Source organism: Tasmannia lanceolata, unplaced genomic scaffold (genome assembly GCF_043159265.1).
Source record: "Tasmannia lanceolata isolate RefF3 unplaced genomic scaffold, GAP_Taslan_0.1 ptg000004l, whole genome shotgun sequence".
Taxonomy (NCBI): Eukaryota; Viridiplantae; Streptophyta; class Magnoliopsida; order Canellales; family Winteraceae; genus Tasmannia; species Tasmannia lanceolata.
Window position 1 is genome coordinate 10,268,989 of NW_027518681.1, and position 11,912 is coordinate 10,280,900.

Here is an 11,912-nt window from a genome sequence, read left to right on the forward strand (position 1 = left end):
TAAAATCTTCAATAATTGTCCAACCTGACAAGTTTTGGTATGTGTACATTGCTTCACATTATGACATTCGTTCTGCATTAAATTTGGACCCCTTGAGGGTTGCCCTATGATGGGCCGTCGAATCAAAAGTCCCGATCTCCAAGCACATATGCAAAAAAGGTTATTTTAATTTAATGTTAGATGAATGCTAGCTAACACATTGTCTCCAAATGCACCCAACACATTGTCTTGTGGAAACAATAGCATCGAACACAAAAATGTAGCAGTAGGTATATGTCTAAATTATGTTTCCAATGCTTCTTAACGAGTGCCTTGAATCATGTAGATGGTCTGAATCCAAATGGACTAACACCATTGATTGAATCCAAGGAATTCTTCAATTTGGATCCGAACCAATTAAGATTCGAGCACATCATGACTAGGACCCGAGTGAATTCAATCCGACCATATTTTACTTGGATATGGGTGAATTCAATCCAAATTAGATCTGATTTCTTTACTTACATCCAAACAAGCCCATCCTCTTTAATGGGCTTATTTCTTCAATCCCAAATTAAACACACAGGCCCATATTCTATTCCCTAAACCCTAATCTGGTAAATAAACCTTTGACTCTATTTCCCAACCAACGAACTAGATTTTGAGCGAAACAAATGCTCGACAGAGTTCGAACCCTCGAAAGGGTTTTCGACCAGAGAGTAGCCGGAAATTCTTGCCGATGAACGTCCGACGAAACCCTAATGTTTTGCAGCCATGGAATCCGGTTGCCTCCGTTACCTTTTCCGACGTTTCTCTCCCTTTTCTGTGCATAAACTCCTGCCCTTCTCTTCTTCCCCGGGGAGCGCCCGATATTCCAGCTTCTATTCCGGCGATTCTGACAGAGGGAGCCCCGTTTATCGGCGAGCTCTCCAGTTCCAACGCCCGCCGACCATAGTTAGGTGGAAAGCCGTACGGAATTCCGTCAGTCTGATCGGATCAATCTGCTATCCACTGGAGCGATATGCTGTGAGAAACGGCAGATTTGGCGTCTACACCAAGCTCCAAGTGAAATCCGACCGCCCGTTTCGGTGAGACCCGATCTTCCTGTTTTTTTCCCGTTTTTACATATATCATGACGATGTAGGACTAATTTACAAAGGAAGTGTGTGAAAATTTTGAAAATCTTACAATTTACGATTCAAATCAAATCGAACGCATAACGATTTGAATCTTAATTTGTATGAATCTTACGATTTCCGATTGAATCTTAAGTCCTATTATAAAAGAAAAGAGGACTTTCTTTCGAAATCCCTCTCATTAGAAGGAAGAAGACAGACGAGGAGTTCGAACGAATCAAACCCGTCAAGCACAATGCATGTGCTTGAGGGCATTCCTTACATCAAGGTAGGAGATGACTATAACGAGAACAACACCAACAACTCCGGTCTTTTATGATTGATATTTATCATTTGATGTATGAGGCTTTAAGAATTGATATGATCTTGTGTCTTTTTATATTTTTAAGCTTACTATCCAATATGCATTGGTTTGGATGAGAAATAGATGATTAGTATGTGTAAAGTTTGTTAGCAAACAATTTGTATTACGATATTAAATGGCTAATCATGGTAGTTTCTATTTGAACTAATGAATTCGGATGAAAAATGAATAATTGGATATTTTTAGGGAAATGATTTCTGCATTCCAGTGTTTTGATAAACATGCGCTCCAGTTGTTTGTCGTGTAGTATTTAAAGGGATGTCAGAGGATATTACGGTTCTCAAAAAGCTCTTAAAACCCTTTAAATACTACACGACAAACAAGTGAGCGTATGTTTATCAAAACATTGGAGCGCTGAAACCATTTCCCTATTTTTATCCTTTAATTTGTTTATAATTTATTTTAAATCTTACGATTTATGATACGATGCACGATTCGACCCCTATTACGATTCGATTCCGATTTTCGAAACATTGGCCACCACAACTTGACGTGTGTCCCTCCAAGTGGGCTGGTCCCCCCTCAAATTCAATGAGAGCTTGCCAAGTGTCCTCCAAGCGGCTTGGTCCCCACTCCCCACTCAAACTCAACAAGGGCTTGTCAAGTGTCCATGCACTTGCCCTTACATGCGTTCCTTACTACAAGAAGTCACCCCTCTAACACACTCAAATTACACTCATGACCTTCCTACAAATGGCACTCATATGTACAAAAAAATATACATGTTCTCACTACAAGCACACCACCCCATTTTCTCTCTTGGCTGCCTTGTTCTTCAATCGCTCTGGACGCCTTAGGATCTTCGGGTGTTCAAGACCTTGCATCACCATTTCTTCTACTCCCCCCCCCCCCTTCCCCCCAACACACACACACACACACACAGGGCTTGGCTTCAAGCTCAAGTCGCCCAGTGTTTAAAAACGCGAATGCAAGTCAAAATGTGGCCAAGAAAAATCCTTGTCGACTCCGCACGGACGTGGCCAAGAAGGCGGTTGATGCAGCTGAGTACTCAGTTGATGTGGTCATAACTCGGGAGAGTCAAAGGAAAGGAATTTTTATTGACTCTGTAGAACAATACATGGAACGCTACCAAGGGAAAAGGGAGTCGACTTCGGGGAGTCCACAATGACGCAGGGGAGTTTTAAAATGTGCTAAGGCCCTCTGGAAGTTCCACTACAAAGGTGCTCTCTCCCATCTTTTCAATGATGTTGCAGGGCCCACTTTCTTTGGATGCAATTTGTGATAATGTCCCAATGGGTATCTCCTAGAGAGGTAAACCCATACTAAATCTTCAACATCAAAGTGGACATCTCGATGGTGCCGATCAATCCACTCTTTTACCTTTTGGTAGCTGGCCTCAAGATTTTCCTTCACTGTAAAGTGAATAGCTTTGATGTCCTCAATTCTATCAACGGCTTTCTTAAAACCCCTTTCCCCATTAGGTAGAGGCAAAAGATCCAACGGCCCTCGTGGATTGGAGCCGTACACTATCTGGAATGGTGAAAATCCCGTTGATCGGTTGAGGTGTTGAGAAGCGGAGGATTTGCTTTTGTTACCATGGGAAGCATCCAAGATGCTAATGCAATAATCCAGAATCTTGATGGAAGTGGTGGGCGGATGTTGAGGGTGAACTTTTTGGACAAGCCGAAGCCCAAAAGACCATTCCTTGTGGGGCCCACTTTCTTTGGCTGCAATTTGTGATAATGGCCCAATGGGTATCTCCTTGGAGAGGTAAACCCATACTAAATCTCCAACATCAAAGTGGATGTCTCGACAGTGCCGATCAACCCACTCTTTTACCTTTTGGTAGATGGCCTCAAGATTTTCCTTCACTTTTAAGTGAATAGCTTTGATGTCCTCAAATCTATCAACGGCTTTCTTAAAACCCCTTCCCCATTAGGTAGTGGCAAAAGATCCAATGGCCCTCATGGATTGGAGCTGTACACTATCTGGAATGGAGAAAATCCCGTTGATCAGTTGAGGTGTTAAGAAGCAGAGGATTTGCTTTTGTTATCATGGGAAGCATCCAGGATGCTAATGCAATCATCCAGAATCTTGATGGAAATGGTGGGCGGATGTTGAGGGTGAACTTTTTGGACAAGCTGAAGCCCAAAGGACCACTGTATCCTGAAAGTGATTACAAGCTTTTTGTGGGTAATCTATCATGGTTGGTAACCACGGAAAGTCTGACCCAAGTGTTCTAAGAATATGGCAATGTGGTAAGAGCTTGGGTTCTATACGACGGAGACACTGTCCGGTCTTGTGGCTACGGCTTTGTATGCTACTCATCCCAACAAGAGATGGAAGTCACCCTTGAAACTCTAAATGGAGTGAAACAATTCGGCATGTTTAGAACTTGCTTGGAGGTTGAGGCAAGCCAATACTCCTGTTGAAAATCAGTGAATGCAAGGACCAGCACCATGAAGTGAATGAATTGCAAGCCAATACGTTATTTCCTTATGTTGAAAAAGGACTAAGCTTGAGGATAAGCTCTTTCTTGAGAGAGAGAGAGAGACGGGGGGAGATCTCGACCCCTCCTAATAATATGGAATATGTCAAGAATGAGGCTTAAAAAAGGGACAAAGAAAATTAGTAGTTGCCAGAATCCTAAGGCCCTGCAGAGGTGGGCAAGGGTAAAGAATAGCGCATGAAGATAGATAGTAGCAAAACTATAATTAAGTTGAGATGGCATACTTGTAATTTGAGTATGTAAGGAGGCGTGTAGTGAGGGGATACATGTAAATATAAGGGATAAAAGAGGTTGTCGGGATTGTGGGGACCAAGTACACATGGCAAGTGACCATGTGCAAACTAGTGGGGATCAAGGACACGTGTCACTAGCTCAATGCTCAACGCTCAACTCGTAGCTAGTTGACAAGTGGTAAGTGGGGACCTGCCTAGAGAACACTTGTCACTACCTCTTGGCTCCTTGCTTCATGGAGTGATTAGTGTCCCTTAAGGGGGTACCATTTATGGAGCTTTTGGGATGATCAAGAATTGAGGAGAGTGTCGGGATTTTGTCTACTCCCTTGGGGAGGTGATCGGAGGATCAATGTTTAAAAACGCGGAAGTGGCCGACGAAAATCCTAGTCGACTCGACACTACGCGGTCGAGTACTCGGTTGACTTGGTCATAATTCGGAAATTCGGGAGAGTCAAAAAAGTTTTATTGACTTTGTAGGGCAAAAAGCGAAACGCAGATACGGCACAATGCGGAGCGCGGCCAAGGTAAAAGGGGAGTCAACGCGGACACGGGGGAGTTTTAAAACTATGGTAGGATAAGGGGAAAATGGAGGGAATTAGTCGTGAGAAGAAGGGAGAGCTCCCGGAAGGTGTAAGTGCTCAACTCTCCTACTTTTCCATTCTACTTTGATTCAAATTGTAGGATCCTTTTCCGTCTCCAAAAATTTGACTATCATCTGATTTTTGCTATGTTTTTACTGGTAGAGTTTAGTTAAGTGTTAGATTTCCTTTTGTGAACAATCCAATAAATTTCCTAGCATAATCTGATCAAAATTCGAATGGATTCCTACTCGGCGTCCACATTTGATCCTTTGCTTTATGTTACGAATCCAATTGGTCCGCAACATGATTGATCTTCTTAGAGAAGATCAACCACTCGACCCACTTAGAGGGAAGGGCCAGTCGTCCTATGTGTTAAAAAACACACTTTAGGGTTTGAAATTTTTCATTGATTTTAAAAGACTACTTAGGAAATCCCACTTGGCAGCCACTTGACCACTTCCTTTAAAACTCCTACCCAAGCAAATCTAGATACCCTAACCGTAATCTCTAAGAATCCTACCCGTAAAGCAAACTCCAAAAGCCACTAAGTCTAAACTAATTTATTCCACACTAAGTGGGACCCATCTAGGTACGTAAGATTCCACCCTCCTTCAAATCCAAACTAATTTATTCCTCCTCAAGTGGGACTCATCTAGGCACGCAACACTTTAATATGTTTATTTGCTCATCAGGGTCCTGTTGTTGATTAGATCAAATTCTTTTCTACACAAATTCCAAGGAGCATGCTAGAGATCTTTGCAAGTTTTTTTCTTGTTTTCTTCCATGGTTCTTGATGTGGTTGCCATTTCTAAAAAAGAAACAAACAATCTGGTTTGTTGTATACGTAAAGTCTAGCCATCTATAATTTCTTATCTTTGCAGTTTGTTTCTTGTTGTATTCCATGGTTCTCTTCAGTCTTCATCGTCGTCTTGTCATAAACATGGAAGATGCCAAATCTGGGTCTAATTTTTTTTTTCTTCCAGATATTATAAGCCAAATTTTTGCTCAGTTCAGTATTAATTTATTCAATCAATCTATTGTTGTTGTTAAGCAATCTGACACTATAATATATGGACAGGGTTCACCTTTCAATGTGGGACGAGCTAGCAGAAAGATCATTCAAACATTTGAGACAAAGTGATTTTGTTTATGTTTCGGGTTTTTTAGGTTCTTACACGATGGTCAGTCCCAGTGGAAGTCCTGAAACATTGCACAAGGTTGAGCACTCTTTTTTCCCATTTTCATATTATGCACATTTAACATTTCAGTTGAAACTACAGTGTGTTCCCTTTATCTGAGCCACCTTATTGTTGTTATAACTACTGGAATCTGGCAACTCAAGTTTTCTTCTGGTTTCTTGTTTGTGGTATCCAAAATATTATAGTGCACCTTTTCTTCTCTCTATGAACACCAGAACTTAGTTTTTGCCACAAATTAACTAGCCTTAGAGTTCTTGAATGGATGTAACTCTGGTGTTCTATTACCATATTTCCTTTGCTGTTTCACAGATGTTTTCGAGATTTTTTGCCGGTAGGAAGATGCTGCTGTCTTTCCTTTCTTGGATGTGAGATATTATATGGTGTCCTTGCGGATTTTCCCTAGAAAAGCATGTCTGCTTACAGGTGGAGCCACGTGTTTGATGATCCAAACTAATTAATGTATTGGGCCGCATTCATACCTCAAAAATCTTCTCCGTTGGATGATCCTAACCATCTGATTCATGGAAGTCTTCCCACTTAATGTGGACCCTTCTCTTTTTATATTTTAAGCATCTTGCAGGCCACCAATCGAGCATTAAATTGTCCAATGTGGAAGAATTATGGCATGGCTGATCCGAAATGAGGTCTGACAGATTGGTGATTTGGGTCATCGAATAGATGGTCCCTACCTTTACACTTTTTTTTTCAATGAAAATGTGAGTGGCGACAATAATAGCTCCTTCAATATCGGGAAGAACATCCATTAATTTTCTGATGAAAACAAAGGTATTTCAGGACATTTGGTAGGCGATATATTCTGGATGAAAACCAAGTTATTTGGATAGGGTATTGTAGTCTTTGTACTATGTTGCCCTATTTTGGGCTCTATATATACATCATTACATGGGAGAGCTCCTTAGTGGAGAATCTCACCATCTTCTCCCTCGCTCTTCTTCTTCTCCGTTTCTTCCTTATCCACATTTCTAACATGGTATCAGAGCAAAGATCCTAAGGGAAAGAAAGAGGAAAGAAGAGTCCTTTCCACTCCATCTCTCCATCTCATTCTCATCAACATAGTATCCTGAAGACGAGACGAGACGCCTCCACCATCTGAAGACGAGACGAGACTCCCTCATTTTTTGGGTTTCTCCTCTCTAAATCCTAACTCCATAACCCTCAAACCCTAACCTCCATCTTGTGAACCCCTAAACCCAAACCCCTTTACCATTTGTAAATCCACCATTTTTCCCAAAAAAAAAAAAAAAGTCCCCTCTTATATATCCTTTTGCTCCCTTTTCTCCATCCATAAATCCCTTTCTTGTTCTTTCTTCTGTTCTAAATCCATAAATCTTTTCTTTTCTACATCTTAATCCATTGTCGGTTTCCTTCTAGTTTTCTAACCTTTTTTTTATGGTTTAAATCTTTTCTATCTCTCATTCTTTCGTGTTTTGAGTCTCATCCCCCATTCTACTCCATCCCAATTCTTGTTCTATCCCTCTATATTCTTTTTTTCTTATGGCGTTTGGGTTGATATCAAAGGTGCACACCATGTTTTTGCTAAAATCTCCAAGAGGGATAATGTGTGTTGAAGGTTGTCTTTTCGTTGCAAGTTGAAGGCCTTCGGTCTCAACTTGAGGGGGAGTGTTGAAGCCCTCATGTAGTTCCATGGATGGAGTGTGTTGTATCCTTGTTTTATTGTTGTCTTGTTCTTTCCATAGTCTTCTATGTCTTTTGTGTTGATGTCAAAGGCGCACACCAAGTGTTTGACAAGATGTCTAAGAGAGGTGTCGTGCCTTGAAAGTCCTTTTTTTTCTCGTTGCAAGTTGGTTTTGGTGTTGTCTTATTGTTGTCTTTGTTGGTAGTGTTTTAGTTGGTTGTTGGTGGACAAGGGTTGTTTGGTTGGTTGTTGGGTGGTTGGTTGTGGTTAGTTGTTCGGTTGGTTGGTGGTGTGTGTTGAATGTTGGTTGGTTGTGTTTGTGGTCAGTTTGTCAGATGGATTGATCCTGGTTGAGATCATAGTGGTTGTTGTTTAGTTTTGGGTTTGTTGGTTGGTTGGTTGTGGTCGGTTTGTGATCATCGTTGGTTGAGTTGGTTGGCTTGTTGTTGGTGTTTGGTTAGTTCTCGGTTGGTTCTCGGTTGGTTCTTGGTGGGTTCAATGGTTGGGTTGGTTGGTTGTTGGTGGACTCTCTTTGCGAGTCATGTTGTTAATGCTTCTACATAGTGAGTGTAGTTGCTCGGCGTAATTTTACGCCTATATTGTTGTTGTTGTTGTTGTTGTAGTGGTTTACATTGCAATCCATGTTGTTGGTGTTTTTACATAGTGAGTGTAGTTGCTAGGCGTAGTTTTACACCTTTGTGGTGGTTGTAGTGGTTTGTGTTGCAAACCACTTTGTTGAGGCTATATGCCTGGTCGTTAGCATTGCTTTCGGCCTTGTCGTTGTTGGGGCTATATGCCCGGTCGCTAGCGTTGCTCTCGGCCTTGTCGTTGTTGGAGCTATATGCCCGGTCACTAGCGTTGCTCTCGGCCTTGTCGTTGTTGGGGCTGTATGCCTGGTCGTTAGTGTTGGTTTTGGCCTTGTTGTTTCTTCCAGGCGACGTGCTATGTGGTAGTCGTTGGTTGGTTGTTGTGGTGGGCTGATCTTTATATCGCCCTATTGGTTGGTTGGTTGGTGGTTCTTCTCATGGTGATGTGTTGTTCAACTGATATCTACCAGTGGTGCTTCGTCGTTGCTCATGTGCGCGCCTTTGGCATGCTTATTTTGTTCGAGGATCGTTGTTTCCTGCCAAGGTGCCTCCATTGCTAATTGGTATGCGGATTTGTTCGTCGTGCTTTGATTTAGGGGGAGGCCCTGTTGTGATCGCTCTCACTGTCGTGCTGATTCTGGGGGAGCTGATCTTTGGTGGCCATTGAGCATGGCATTCTATTCAATGTGGCCGTTGCTATTATTTTTTTGTTATGTATTTCAGTATGTATTCACCACACTAGCTTGAGGGGGAGTGTTACACCAAGCTGGCTGTGTGTATGAGCTTATTGTACCTTTTTTGTTATATGGTCTTTTTTTGTTGTATGGTTTTTGTAGCAAGCTGGAGTTCCATAGTATATACACTCCAACTTGAGGGGGAGTGTTGAAGAGTGTAAGGTCATTTTGGTCATTACGTGTATAAGTGAGGGTATTGTAGTCTTTGTACTATGTTGCTCTATTTTGGGCTCTATACAATCATCATTACATGGGAGAGCTCCTTAGTGGAGAATCTCACCATCTTCTCCCTCACTCTTCTTCCTCTCCGTCTCTTCCTTATCCTCATTTCTAACAGAAGTGCACTTCTGTAGGAAGTGCCATGGAATGGCGTTGGACTTGTCTTGTAAATCACTGAGGGTTTTAACTTGATTAATTCCTCTGCTTATGATTTCGCTTCCTCATCCATGCCTTTTTTTTTTGAATTGGACATCCATGCCTCCTACATTTGTTGGTGCTCTGGTTTGAATTTCTGTGATTGTTCTTCTAAACTACGAAGATTTATTAGGTGCAACTCTTTAGCAATTCATAGGTATCTTATGTATGAACTGGGATTGTGTCAGATGAATCAGGTTAGATGAATGGATTTAATAACTTATTCAGGTGTAAAGCTTAAGCAGAAATTCAAACTGACTCCATTCTCACTATTACGTTCTTTATACGTTCCTGGATTTTGTTCAAAATGTAATTTCCATTAAAATATTCATATGCAGGTCATTGTGAAGGAATTGAACTATGTTACATGCAGTGCTCCTGATCAAACATGCCAGAAACCTGAGAATTTAGATAAAAAAGAAGAAACGATGCATCCTTCTAGTGAGTTTCTTGTGTCCCTTAATTCTTCTCAGAGACTTTTTAAAACTATGAACTCTACAACCATTTCTTATGGAGTGCATCTATGCATGCTGCTTGGTCCATAGACCGGGCAGGAAATGTGCACACAGGATTGGTTTCTGCTAAAATAGATGTCTGATTAGGTTGCTCTAGATTGGATTAAGGACGTGGATGAAGTCATATAAATGGGCCAACATTGAGTGCCACTTTTATATTGCTTTTTCTTTTCATAACCCGGTTCAATTCATATTTTTTGTCCATATGCAGAGTTTAGCTATTTCAGAGCCATATTTTCTCACTGAAAACTTCCCCAAGTTTAATGTATTTTGTTTTAATAAAATTCTGTCATTTTGCATTTTGTTGGGGAATTTTGTCTATCATGTTGCTTAAAGATTGAAAGCATCCAGTTTAGTTGCTGGCTCCCATATTGTAATGACTTGTTCATATATTTCGCACCAGTACTAGTTTTGGATTTTTTTGAGAAAGAATGTCTAGTTTCTCTGGTGGTGATCTATCCATGGAATTCATGAACTATCTATAAGCTGTTGCATTTTAGAAAGTACAGATAATCTCTCTATATTCTCCTTGCCCTTATTTCTCTTAAAAGAAAGTGTAGTTTTTTTTTTTCCTTCTGTTAACTCACCCTGAATACAATTTTTAGGTGCTTTGGACCGAGAAAGAGAGCGTCTACATTTATGGCAGATATTCTTTGCTAACCCACATGAATGGTGGGATAATAGGCAAGGAAAGACCAATCCGAAGCGTCCAGATTTTACACACAGGGATACTCGTGAGTCCCTGTGGCTCAGCCCAAGTGATCCACCTTGGGTTAAAAAGCAGCTTGAGCTGCATGACCATAAAATGAGAGAACAAGGACACAGGGATTTTCGCAGCAGCCGATCTCGGGTATCTTTGTGGGAATACAAGGAGTAGAAGCTTGACTAGAAAGAAGAAACAACAAACACGCCTTGAAAAGGATTGGAGCTTTTCTCATTGACTCCTACTAGTTAAAGGCGAGTGCGATGCACTGGACGAATCACCGGAACCATGGATATTGCTGGAGTGATTACAAGTAGGCCTCATCTTTCCTTCCTCTTCCATATTGAGACTTTCTGGGCCTTCTGTACATTGACAATGATATTTTGTCATTCAGAAGGAAAATGCGGGCTCTCTGCTACATGGAACAAATGAATGTAGAGTCCGATTAGGCTGATGGTTACTGTTGGAATCAATTCTAGTGATTAGTTTTTGGGTCCTATTGGAATGAACTTTGGGCCGTGAGCAATCCAAGGTTGGACATTCCAGGTGGACAATCCAGTGATATTCATCGGACCATCAACATGTTCTTTGATGGAAAGTTGATGGCTTTCTACCCTACAGCTTATAGAAAGCCTTGATGGTTTGATTGGAAAGAAATGCAAAATTCTTAGTGTAATGTTACATCTCTAAAACTGAATATTAAAACACAAAATGTGGATCTTAGCTTACTAGAAACTAGTCCGAATCAGATGAAACTTGAGAATTAGGACCTAATGTCAATCGCCATGTTGGAGAATGCCTCTTCCACATCCTCCACAGTCCCTTTGGAAACCCACCTTAAGTTGCGTTCTTTACCCCTTCTTCGTAGTGTTTGTGAGCTTATTTTCATTTTGGATAAAGCGAAAATGGAAAATAATAATAATTGGAGAACGGTGTTCTCTATCACCGGCCTATTCTGTCCATTTTTCTAAATTACTAACCAAAAGCGGTTAATAAAATCGGATTTCCGGATTGAAATGGAGCTGCTCCATTGAATTCTATTCCTCCCCGTTTTGCCTGCTCGGAAAAGGAGTGCAAGCAGTTAAAGTACAAAAGATAAATAACACCTTTATCCAACAACTTAAGCTTTTGGAGTAACTAGTAGTTTCACATTGTGTAAGAGCCAAAGTTCTTGAGTTCAAACCTTCCGGATAGCAAAATTCCACATGTGATGGTCAAGCCCAAAGTGGGACCACATGTGCTACTTGTTTGCCAGGTGGGACACACGTGTGGGGGAGTGTTAAAGTATAAAATATAAATAATGCTTTTCTCCGACAGGTTAAGCTTTTGGAGAAGTTGGT

The 11,912-nt window shown here is 41.1% G+C and overlaps 1 protein-coding gene across 2 annotated transcripts; it reads left to right on the forward strand.

The window, feature by feature from the left end:
- The first annotated feature begins 608 nt into the window (after positions 1-608).
- Positions 609-11,307, forward strand: LOC143875839 (protein OSB1, mitochondrial-like). Of its 2 annotated transcripts, XR_013250208.1 has the most exons (5): positions 609-1,067; positions 5,842-5,980; positions 9,693-9,795; positions 10,475-10,885; positions 10,967-11,307. XR_013250208.1 is itself a non-coding variant. In XM_077377430.1 (4 exons), exons 1-4 carry the CDS (start codon positions 754-756, stop codon positions 10,744-10,746), a joined length of 828 nt encoding a protein of 275 aa, XP_077233545.1. In that variant the 5' UTR covers positions 609-753; the 3' UTR covers positions 10,747-11,307. The 2 variants fall into 2 exon arrangements, 1 of the variants encoding a protein (XP_077233545.1); XM_077377430.1 differs by having other exon boundaries at positions 10,475-11,307.
- The last annotated feature ends 605 nt before the right edge of the window (positions 11,308-11,912 follow it).